This window comes from Besnoitia besnoiti (genome assembly GCF_002563875.1).
Source record: "Besnoitia besnoiti strain Bb-Ger1 chromosome Unknown contig00007, whole genome shotgun sequence".
In the NCBI taxonomy this organism is placed as follows: domain Eukaryota; phylum Apicomplexa; class Conoidasida; order Eucoccidiorida; family Sarcocystidae; genus Besnoitia; species Besnoitia besnoiti.
The window spans coordinates 1,072,923-1,084,832 of record NW_021703915.1 but is presented as its reverse complement, the minus strand read 5'-3'; the positions used below and the strand labels follow the sequence as shown (position 1 = coordinate 1,084,832).

General features: G+C 56.9%; 1 protein-coding gene across 1 annotated transcript; it reads left to right on the top strand.

Annotated features, from left to right (window-relative positions):
* Nucleotides 1–526: 526 nt before the first annotated feature.
* Nucleotides 527–6,983, top strand: BESB_071780 (regulator of chromosome condensation (RCC1) repeat-containing protein; the record flags this gene model as incomplete). Its single annotated transcript, XM_029365551.1, has 11 exons — nt 527–683; nt 1,041–1,466; nt 1,850–2,011; nt 2,509–2,937; nt 3,158–3,365; nt 3,891–3,985; nt 4,147–4,248; nt 4,682–4,757; nt 5,199–5,310; nt 6,124–6,340; nt 6,763–6,983. The coding sequence occupies 11 exons, from the start codon at nt 527–529 to the stop codon at nt 6,981–6,983; spliced, it is 2,205 nt and encodes a 734-aa protein (XP_029218035.1).
* Between the last annotated feature and the right edge of the window lie 4,927 nt (nt 6,984–11,910).

Genomic DNA, 11,910 nt, shown 5'->3' with positions numbered 1-11,910 from the left:
CTGGGACGCCGGTGCAGCGGGCCTCGACGCGGTCGGTGTAGGCCTTTTTCTTCGTCTTGTCTCTCTCGCTGCGGGTGGCTGCGTTCTGCTCTCCCTGCCTCTCTTTGTTCTGTCGGTTTTTCCATTCTTCTCCTATCGTCTGGTTCCCGCCTTCTCAGGCTCTTCTCTCTGTCGGGGCTCGACTCGCCGCCTTCCGCTGCTGCCATCCTGTCTCTCCTCTGCAGGTGTCTCTACATTAAAATTATTCCCAGTGGGTCATGTTCTAGACGCAATATATGGACTCCTGTGTTCGCCCATCTCAACAGCGAGAGAAAGACCTTCTCTCGGGGCAAAGCAAGAGAGCGGCATCCTTTTTCAGCACAGGAGACAGCTCAACGGCTAAACACGACGGCGCTGCAGCCGGCGTCCGCAGAAAGGGCGGGAAGGCGAACCAGACAAGCAAAAGTGAGAGGAAAGACAAGACAGCCGCGAGGCCAGCCAGGCGGGACATAGCGAATCATCACAGAGCCAAAAACCGTCTAAAAAGATGAAGGGCGCGGCGAGCTTTTCACTCGCCTCGCACGAGAAGAAGGCGGAAGGGTTTTTGCGCTCCCTTCTCGCGACCTTCAGAGACAGCGGACGAAGTCGAGGAAGCGAAGGAGAGCGGCGCTTCTGGTTCAAGGCGCCCGGCCTGCCTGCATCCGGTACGCGCGAGGAGTCGCGCACCTCGATTGCCACAGCGGCGAGAGTCTCTCGGTTTGTTTTCCTTGCTCTCTTCAGCCGTTACTCGGGTCCGTGCGGCCTGCGTTTTTGCGTTCGAGAGACTAGGGTTGAGACGAGGCACAGGCATGTGTTTGCGATTCTGACTTTCTGAGATACTTCGAGAAGCAGTCAGGAGCTGACCCGAAGAGCCTTTGGCGCCGACGCTGCGCATTCTTTTTAGTTGCGCTCTGCGTCACCGCCCTAGTGGCCCTGCGCGTACGCAGCTCGCGCGTACGCGAAGACTTGATTTTTTTTTCGATTGTGTTCTGTTTTTTTGTCGATTTTTGAAACTTGCTCAGGCGTCGCCGCGGCCGTCGCGCTCCTCGCAGTTTCGCAGTCTCGCCCGTCGTCCTCCGAGCGTCCTCTCCGCGCCTCTAAATCTTCGCTTCTTCTCCCTCCGTCTCGTCGTCTCCTCCGCTGCGCGGAGAGCGCCTCCAGCGACGCGCCCTTGCGGCTGCAGCAGGCGGAACCGCGTGCGTCTCCGCCGGCCTCGTTGTCATCTGCAACGCTCGCGGTGGCGCCAGTCGCGCGCTCAGCCTTCGCGTCGGCTCGCGGGCCTGCGGCGGCGTGTGCGGCAGCGCCCTCGAGTGCAGCCAAGAAAAGCGGAGAAGGCGCGAAGAAGAAAGGCCCGCGGCAGCAGATTCTCTTCTGGGGCGACAAGGCGGCGATCCCTGGCGGCGCGGCGAGCGACTTCCTCGCGCCGACGGAGATTAGCTGGTTCGGAGGTAAGAGTTTTTTCGCAAGAGAGGCGGTTCGAGGTTGCTGAAATGTGGCAAATGCGGAGCTACGCGAAAGCGGCCATCCCCGCGCCCCCCTCCTCCTCCCTCCTTTTCTCGCGCGACGCTTCAGATGCGTGTGGGCTCGCGTTTCGCTGTGTGTCTGCTTTCTTCTTTTGAAACGTCAAGCCAGAGAGGGGAGCTGCTGAGTCTGCGATTCGCAGCTTTAAGCCGTAATCCCTCACCGCCCGCGGGCTGCCTCCAGTCTCAGCGTCTCTCTTCGCTCCGCGGCGTCAGCCCTCCCGCCCCTCTGGCCTGTCTCGTCCGTGGCTGAGTGTCGCGTGTCGCGGAGTCTCTCTTGGCGCCGAATCCATTTTTTTCTCGCTTCGCAGAGCAAGCGGCAACGCGCGCTCCGTGGCGGCATCTTTCTTTCGGGCCAGCTTTCGGTGTCGCGCTCAACGAGCAAAACGAAGTCGTCATCTGGGGCTCCTTCTCTCCCGAGGAGGAGACCGGCGGAACGGAGGAGCAGAGAACGAACTCCGAGCTGCGTAAGCGTGTGGACGGGTTCTGCGCGCCTCACAGCTGCGACTTGCGCGCAGAGAGCCGCGTCAAAGCAAGCCTGCGTGTCCGGGAGTTTCGGGAGTTTAGGAGTGCCGCGCAGCAACGCTTCGTCCTCACAGCGCCTGTAGCGCACACTCGCGCGCAGTGTCGCGTCTCAAGCAGGGAGAGGAAAGAAGACGGCGAGAAGAGTTGAAGACCTCGAGAGCGCCTATTCAGCTGTCGCTGGGCTGCTTTCGCCTTCTCGCCCGTGTCTCTTCGTGTGTTTTCCATTTTCTCCTGTTTTTACGAGCCGCACACTTGTGCCTTTGTCAGGTGAACGGGTCCCCGACCTGGTGACTCGCTCTGCACGTCGTATCTCTGATTGTGTGTTCTCCGTTCGCGGGTTCCTTTCGCCTTCGACGCCCGTAAGCCCTTGTCTCGTTCGTTTTTCTGTCGCTGTTTCGTCTTATTTTCGCTGCGCCTGCAGGCTGCGCGCGTCTGTGCTTGTCAGATTTCATCTCGCCCGTTTACCTCAAGCTGCCCTTCCTCGTCGCCGACGCGCAGTGCTCAGCCGCAGAAATTTTTTTGCTCTCCACATCTGGCCGCGTGTTCATCCTCGCCGACCTCGCCGAGCTCTTCCGGCGCCTCTCTGAGGCGCCGGAAGTCGTGCAACACGGCGATGACGTCTCCGTCGAGGTCGATGCCGAGGGGACTGTCTCCGCCTCCGTCCCCTTCCTTCGCCTGCGAGGTCTTCCGCCCGACAGCGGCGCGGAGGCGGCCGGCGAGAAGCTCGACGAAGGCGCGGAGAAATCGCGTGGAAGTTTGTGGCTGAGCCGTGCGAGGAACGCAGTTCTTCAGTGGACAGGCCTCGCAGATCGCGTCGTGAAAATGAGCGTTGGAACGACACATGCGGCTTTCGTGACGCGCGACGGATCTCTCTGTAAGCCTGAGAGGGCGCCTAGGGGAGCGACTAGGGTACATGTGCCACGCTCTCGCTCCCCGGATGGTTGCTGCGTCGTTTCAGTTTGCTGTCGTGTTGTTCGAGGCCTTTCGCGGGCCTTGCTGTCTCTTCGCTGCGGTGCTCGAGGCGCGGTCGTCCCTCCATCTTTATCTCGCGTGCGTGTCTTTTCGGATGCGGGCGGGCTCCGTTCCGTTTGCAGACTGTTGCGGCGCGAATCTGTACGGCGAGTGCGGCGTGGAGCCTCGGCCGCTCGACGAGGCCTCGCTACACGTCCGCATGCACCGCGTCGACTTCTCCAACGCCGACGTCGACTGGGGCGCGACGAAAACGAGCGCACCCAAGATTGCCGACGTCTCCTGTGGCCTCCACCACACCCTCTGCCTCTCCAAAGAAGGAAAAGTCTACGCGTACGCGAGCCGGAACCCATTCCCACGCATTCGCGCAATCTCTACTATTTTTCCATTTTTAAAAATATTTACACATATATGTATATATGTTTGTGTATGTGCGTGTAGCGTTGTACGCGTGTGTGGGTCTTGGAAAGTTGCGGTGGATCCTGTAGCCACTTAGGTTTTCTAGGCAGATTTTTATCTGCCGTGGAACTTCCGGCCGGTATCCAGGAATCCGTCCAGTGTGCGTGCATCGGTTTTGTTAGCCCGTGGGATTCGCACCTGTGCAGGCCTGCGTGTCCCCGTCAGGCCGCTCAGAGCCACTTCAGTTCCAATCCTGCACATTTAAAGGGATTTTAGATGCGCATGCGTTTCGCGCTAGGCGGAGGCCGTCACCTCGGATGGTCCTAAGTGATTCCTGCCTCCCGCGAGGTGGCACACATGCCCCTCTGCGCGTAGAGAGCTCTGCATCACATCGTATGTTTTGAAGTACTACTTGCTATGAGCGTAGGGAGGCCTTTTCGACTTGAATTTTGTATTTAGCTTCGGCGACGACTCGAAGATTCAGCTCGGCCTCGGCGACACGCGTTCTAACCAACAGGGTGTCGCAGGCACGACGTGGATGGAGCGCCTAAAAGGTGAGGAAAAAATTGCAGAAATTGGAAGAAAAGTCGGAAAATTGGGCGACGGGCAACTGATCTCTGTCCCGCTGAGGCGGCGCTCTGGTTTCGCGGATTACCGCTGTTGCTGCGTCAGACGAGGTCGGCCTCTGAGTGTGTCTCTCTGTTGTGTCGCTCAGGCAACAAAGTCCACATTCCGCGCGCGGTGTCCTACAGCTACGCAGACCGGCACCTTCAGCACTCGCCCGTCGCGGTGTTGCCCCCGTCAGGCTTCCCAGGAGGTGAACTTTGTCTGTGCACAAAAAAACAAGTTTGAAATCTTCCCGTTGCACAAACCTCGGATGGCCGTCTTCTGGCACCCGTGCGAGGCCGCAGACAGCGGCGGAACTCGAGTCGAGCGGCTGCAGTCCCTGGGTCGGAAACGGGGTCGAATTCATACATGCGTGCTTATGTACCCGCAGATCGTTTGGCGCAGAGAAGCTCTGTACAGATGCACGCGGACGCCGCGCGGAGCCGCAAATTCGAGTCGAGACCACTAGAGTTCTGTTGCTTACGACAGGGGAGATTCGGTCACACATATTTTGCGCGCGCGTGTCCGAATTCTCCATGCAACTCTCGATGCATTTAGCCTTATTTCTCTGCGCTTCGAGGTTGAGGCGAAAGGGAGCTTGTCGCGTGTCGGTGTCGGATGTTTGTGTTGCCTCGGATCTGCAGTGAAGCAGTGCACAGTGACGGCCGTCGCGGCGGGAGATGATTTCTCTCTTCTCCTCTTCCAAGATAATCACCAAGAGTACGTGTGAGCACTTCACTTTGCATGCGAATAAGCACCCCTCGCAGGCGAATATTCAGCCGATGGGGCGGATGCAGATTGGCAGGGCAGTTCGGGAATGAAACAAAACGCAGAGACTCGTGTGAAATGCCGACCAATCGTTGCATCCCCCCACCCTCCCCGACCTTGTAGACAGGGTCGGGGCGGGCGGCAGCCCGCCACATCCGTTGATCTGAAAGTTGATTCTCTCTCTGCGTCATTTTGCGCATAGAGCCCTGCGTATCGGGGTATCTCTCTCTTTGCTTTTTTCTTCGAGCTTCTCATCCACGGAGGAAAGAGGAGTCTCGAGGCTCGCAGGGTACTGACTAGGCACTTAGTGAGAAGAATATGTGCATACGTGCGTGCGGTTCGATAGAGTTGGAGATGAATTTGGCGATTCCTAGGATTCCACTTTTTCCTCAGGTTCTCCGACACGCGGCTGAAAAGAAATGCGCTGCTCTGCTGCGGAGAGACGGCGTTTGGGCAGTGCGGACGAACGCTGCAACAGCAGCAGCAAGTCCTCTCCCCAGTTGTCGTAAGTCTCGTTTTTCTGGCGCCGTGGTTCTGGTCCCGTGTTTTTTTTTGGACGCGTTCACACAGAGGAATTTCGGTGCTTTCTTCGCGTCGGTCATACCTTTCCTGCATGCCAAGTTCTCTCAGTGTGTCCTTCTTCAACCTGGCAGACGCCGCTGACTTGTCTGCCACCTGTTTCTTTGCTTCTCTCCCCGGTTTGCGTCTCACCTGCGCCGCAGAGGCGTTCGCGTCTGCTTCGTACCTTTGGGGTGTTGAGTTGTCGCCGCGGGTGTTTTGAGACGAAACACTCTCGCGCCTGAACGAGCTTCTGCACTCCAAAGTTTGGTGCAGCTGCTAAAGACCCGACTCACGTCTCGTCTGCATGCGTTTCGGTGGCAAAAAGTGTGGTGTAGTAGGCACCAGGCACGCAAAGCCGGGCTCCAGGGTCGCGCCCGCCGCAGCAGCCTCCCCCCTGCCCCCCCCCCTCCGGCAGAGTTTGCAGAGGCAGAATAGGTCTGCACTCGCTTTCGGGGGCCCTCCATGTCGAGCCTTTCGCAAGTCGCGCGGGCACTCGGCTCGGTTCCACCTGCGTGTCGCGTCGTCTCGCGCGAGAGCTGCGACAACCAGAGCACTCCTGGCGGAGCCGTGGGAGGCTGTGCCCTGCAGCCTCTTTCGCGTGTCTGCGTTTCGTCGCCTTCGTTCTCGTCCCTCGACTGTGTGTCTGTTTTGCTAGCCGTCCTCTGTGCTCTGCGGCGTGCGTGTCACGGCCCTGTCGGGTGCAGTCAGCCGTTGAGGCCGTTTCGGTTTCTTGAGGCGCGGCTTTTTTTCCTCGCAGTTTCCGCGCTCCGCCTCTGCGGTCCACTCGCCTTCGTCCCCGGCGGGACGCTCGTCCTTTGCGCTGACCTCCTCGCGAGACCTCCCGGGACCGTCGTCGATTTTCTGCGCGGAGAAAGTCGCATGCGGCAGCGCACACTGCCTCGCGCTCATGAGTTCCGGCAAACTTGTCGGTTGGGGCTTCAACGCCCACGGCCAAGTCGGCGCTGGCGGCAGAGGTGCGCGGAAGGCGAAGAGGGAAAAGTGGAAATAGAGACACCTGAGAAGGCGGATGTGATGCGCGGATGCACACGCGTGCCTCTGCGACGGCGCACGCAGCGACGTCGAGCGGGAAGGGGGAGTCGAGGTTTAGGCAGGAGTCGTAAACCGAGCGTCCAGCTCGGCGTGCAGGCAGTGCATATATCTCTCTGCGTATTTTCGGGCTGCCGCACGCAGAGCGGCGAGTCACAAAAGCATCGCAGGCGGTAATGACAACAGGCTAGAATGTTGAATCTGCGTTCATGGCCTTGCTGGTAGGCCGGCATGCAGGGCAGTCGTCCGTCCCCTGCCTGCCCCCTTCCCTCCCCCCCCCCCCGGCCTCTCGTCACGTCTCTCTCCGCTCGGGTTTTACTTTTTTTGTGTGTCATCTGTCGTTTCTCAGTCAAGGGCGCTGTGAGTCCTCCGCGAACGATCGCCGTAGACGCTCAGGGCTCCACGGGGCCTTCTGCCGGATCTGAGTCTTCGCAAGGCGACGAAGTGCAGGAAGGCAAACTCGCGCCGCCTCTTGCCCGCTACCTCTCAGATGGCGATGGAACTAACAACTTGGAGATTCGCAACGTCTTCTGCAAGTTCAACTCGTCTGCGGCGATCCGAGCCGAGTAATTCCTCGCGGTGTCTCCTCGTGCCTGTCTTTCCGCGCCGCAGTCTTGTCCGTCGCATCTGCGGCGTCTGCCTGAAATGTGCATGTCTTTATTTGTCGCATCCACACGCAGAACCCGGGCGAGCTCAGTGGCCATTCGATATTCACATTTGCCTCCGCGTGGTTAGGTTTGAGTCGAAATCGAGCAAGCATCGAGTCTCTAAAGACGCAATTTCACTGTGCACGGCGGTGTACTTTTTACTAATACTCGCGCGTGGTTCTCCGCGTAGTGCAGGAAGACCTTTTCGTGTGTACATGAGCGAGGCGACGGTGGCGGGTGAGGAGCTCTATACTTGAGCCTCTGCTTTGTGGTATTCTACGATCGTCGACTAGTACTTTTCATTCCACTATAGATAGCTCTGTCGATATCCATAATTTGGCAAAACACTATAATTGTCTTGTTATTAGCGCTGGGTGAGAGGCCGTCGGTGTTCAACGCAGGGGGGGAATGCCTTGAAAATGTGCAAGGATATGTGGCTGCGCCTTTACGGAAGCGTGCGGTTGTGTCTACGCATACATGGGTGCGACAGTACAGTACGCAGAGGTGTTGCGTGCCATCTATCAACACTACAGCGGATCTCCAATCCTAGGTGCTGGTAGCAATGTGTGTAAAGCGACCATGTGCGTGCAATTATGTGCACGGGTGTATCCTGCGGTTTGTCTCCATTGACAAACGTGTTGTTTGATATTTTTGCGCCATCGCCTTGCGCTGAGGAGTTCCTGCTCCCAGCGGCGCACGCCAGCGCTCTTGCGGCAGCGCAGGCGCAGCAAAAAACGAAATTCATCACCTGCAGAGAGTCTCTGAGAAGCACACACTTGCAGCACATGCAGTCGGGCAGCACGCGGAGACGGAGCCGGGTTTTTGCTCTCTGCGTGCCACGCACGAAATGGAGGTTTCGAAGAAAACCACTGAATTGGGGCCGCAGCTTATTCTGCCGGTTCTGGTAAAAAAAACTGCGGGATCTTCTTCGCAGCCTGCCCCCGTGGGGGGATCCTCTCTGTTTCACCTGTGGATTTAAAATGAGGCGGAAACAAGTCGCTGATTTTCTCAGCAGGCGTCTTGTCGGCAATCTCCTTGGAGAGGCAACGCACAAGCAAAGAGATGGGAAGTTTCTGCCTTTTGTATCATGACAAAGAGAACAAACCACAGCCCGCGTTTCCGTTTTTCGGGGGAACGAGGAACGCAAAGCACGGCACCTGCGGGCTATCCTGCAAACAGCACATTAAAGTTCCCTAGCCACCAACAAGAAGGCTGTTTGGCGCTGGCACGTCCGCACACAATGCGCCTGAAAGGCAATTGTTTCATGCATCTGGTACTCAAAGGTCTTCTTATCCTTCTGCGTGTAGCTGTGAAGAAGGCCTGGATGAACGCCTGCGGAAGGAGTTGCTCTCTCCATTGTGAGCAAGCTGCCGCTATGCTGGAGTTCCGGCGAAAAACATCCAGAAAAAAGCTACCCGCGGCGCGAATGCCCCAACGTCGTTTGGCACCGGACGTGCACGGATTCGCAACTGCATACATACTAGCCGTAGTCAATGGATTCAATCAGTTGCACGCAGCATTTGCATACGTGTCCATGAAACGCACCTTAATGATTCATCTCACGCGCGAGTACGCCAGTCGGTGCACACGCGCAGCTGCATACCTATGAGCTGTTTTCGTCGGGCTGTTGAGCTCCCTACACCAACATGCATGCACATCTACACATATATATAATAGTTATGCGTATATGTTGTATCTGAGCTGGCGCAGGGAACGTCTACCACCTCGTGAAGGTGTGGAAATCCCCTTGTGCGCCATGAGTGAGTTTCCCCGTCCAGTCGTTAAAAAACGCAATTACATCACCAAGCAGTTTCGAGGGTCTCCCCACGCATCCGCCTGTCTCCTGGAAGACGACCGCACATCCGAGGAGGAGAATGACACAGAGGAACTGCAGTTGCTGTATTTCGATTTTGGTTTCAAAGAAGACACGGTTTCTCTCGTCCTCAATGGGATCTTCCCCGTCCGAAAAAAGGGCGCCTTCGTGCCTGTCAGTCTCGAGGAGCTGTGCCAGAAGTGATTCCGAGAACAGCGTCTGCGGCACTCTACAAAGCGACGTTTTTGTGACTCCGAGGGAGGCAAGGTGAAAAAGGATCCCCTGCACGCACGCGAGTACAACGAGTTTAACGAACCCTTCCGACGCTAGGACCTCTAGAAAGCTCTCGGGAAACGGAGTGAACGACTCCATTCTAGAAACTTCTTCATATACCCCAGTGGACGTCCCTGGACGATGGCGAGAGTACAGTGGAGCACGGCAGATGAACGTTGCGTCCTGCTAACCCGCGTCCAATTACAGAGCGACCAGCAGAATGACACCTGAAACCAGTGAGCCTCTGCGCATGCTGCTGAGCACAAGGATCCACGCTTGCTGCCTCTGCCTCCGAACTGAAGATCCACTGGTCTACACGGGGACGGGCAAGCAGGAATAGAGTTGGTTGCTAAACAAAGCTGCTTAGGACGAGATAAATGCGAGAAGGCAGCAGACCCGGCGAACAGCGCGGTTAGGCCGTGTCAGGCTGACCTAGCGCAAATGCAAGCAAACCTGTTGCTGTGTATACTGAGTCCGGTCTACAGCTCCTCCCGACCGCTGGAAAATTCGGAAAACGCGGCTGCTTGGGCCTGTTTCGGAGATCCGCAGACTATAACCTGGAAACACTGTCCACGGGGTTGACCCCGCAGCACCACGCGTGCGCAGAAGACTCGTTTGTACACAGAGGATTCCACGCGCTTTTCAGAAAACAACGATTTTTTCGTCTTCCAGCATTTCCTCGCGTGAAGCGGGGGAGCTGTCCGCACACCGGAAGTTTCAAGTCGTCCGGAGCTCAGTTGGGTAGTCCGCAACGAAACCTGTGTTCGGAGCGTCGGTGGATGCGCTGATGGGATGTTGAAGCAGTAGCAGCAACCCTCCAAACTCTTACCCCGTTAAGCAGACACTAAGTGTGGGATTCTGGTGTGGGAACGGGACTAGAACAGTTCCGGTCGGCCGCAGGAAGGCATCGGCATGAGCTTGACGGCACCCGAACAGAGCGAAGAAGCTGATGCGGCAACTGGCGCCGTGCATATAGCTGAGTTAAAAACCTGAAAAGCAAAAATATGCCTGGTTTTTCTAGAAAAACCGGAGTTCTGGCTCGCGGCAGAAATACCGCGACTTCACGGCACGAGACCTGGCCTCTGGCCAAAAAGATTGCGAAGAAGCGTAAAAACCACAGAAAGCTGCCCCCGCACAATCTTTAGGCGGGCGCCGACAGCGGAGAAGGTTGATGCAGGGCTTGTCTTTCGCATTCGGGGATGTTAGGAAGCGACACCTGTTATGATAATTTCTTCGTTATATTTATCGTGAGGTATTCGTGGTGTCCGTGAGAAGCCTGCCAGTGACGACCGCTACGCTTTCCCGCCTAGAAGGACCGCATCTACAGTCAAAACTGTGACTGGCGTTTTCAAAAAGTATGCCGGCACACAGCCGGTTTTCTCCCATGTAGTTTTGTATCCCGCCGCCCACGAAACATCGGTGCAGCGCCGTCCTATGATTCGAAATCGGCGCAAGGGGCCCAAGAGCCTATGCAAACAACGCGGAGAATCTTTACGCTGCAGCTTAACAGGGCCGCAGCAAGAAATGCCTGACGCCTTGGTTCTGAGACGCTCGACTGCCGCCACCAAGCCCGCAAGACTGAGCCACCTGGGGCGTGCATCATGCAGTTCCTCACACGTGCAAACGACTGTGGAAGCAAAGATTGCGAGGGAGACGAGGCGCGCCCGGGGTGCAGAGATCGAACAGGCTGCCCGCTTCATGCACGTATAGGTGTTGTATACAGTTCGGACGTCCGGAGCGGTGCCGCGGGCTCATGCCATGCCCACCAACGCAACTCTACCAATACATATATATATATATATATATATATATATATATATATATATATATATTCATATATCTTTGCCTTTGTACTGACACGCAAACAGCGCTGTCTGAGACATTACGATGGAGACGCACCACGCTGATTTAAGGGACAGTTTTTCTGCAAATGCTTTTAGCGAGCCCGTGTGCCTTTCTAGCCGCGATCCCGGCACGAGTTCCAACCTCAGTTTCAGAGGCTAAATCTGCTTTCTTGCATGCATTTGCTATATGTAACCCCCTGTTCGATCTGTGCACCTGTATCTGAGATCTAGGATTCTATCACAGTCTCGTGGGTCGTGGCCGCTGGCGTCTTGGCGCCCAACGGGTGTCTTGAGGTAGCGGAGAACTGCTGCGCAGCCCTCTGTGCAAATCGGTTGGAAGCAGACGCGCTGGACTCGGGGCGAAGAGTGCCCCGGCGGCTTGTTGTGCATGCCTCTTGACTTGATGTCGACAAAACAGACGGAGGAAACAGAGCCAGAAACAAAAAAAAAACTCCTGCTTCCAACGCGGAAAGTTCGTTTTCGCCCGTGCCACACAAAATACGCAGGGCTGACAAAATCTATACACAATCTCGGGGACGTACGGCGACGCAGAGACGCACAGCAGCGGCGAAAGCATGCAGCCCGAATTCTTCTACATATAGATATACATGCGTTTACTTCTATATATTATATATGTTTCCGTGCACGGACAGATGCAGTGTGACCGGCGACACACGAGAGTGCGCACATGCGGATCGCCGGGGAGCAAAGGCAGGCGAGAACTCGCGTGCCCTCGAGGAGACGAACGGACTTTTTGACCTGCGGTGAAAGCGGGTCACACGTCAACAGACAAAAGAAGAGGCAGAGGCGCTGGCACTCGAGGAGGCATCGAGGCTGTCCCTGGACCTGGCGCCGCGTCTCCTTCCTGTCCGCCGAGCGCGTGTCCCGTCTCTCCTGTCGCGTGTCTTCACGAGCTGAGC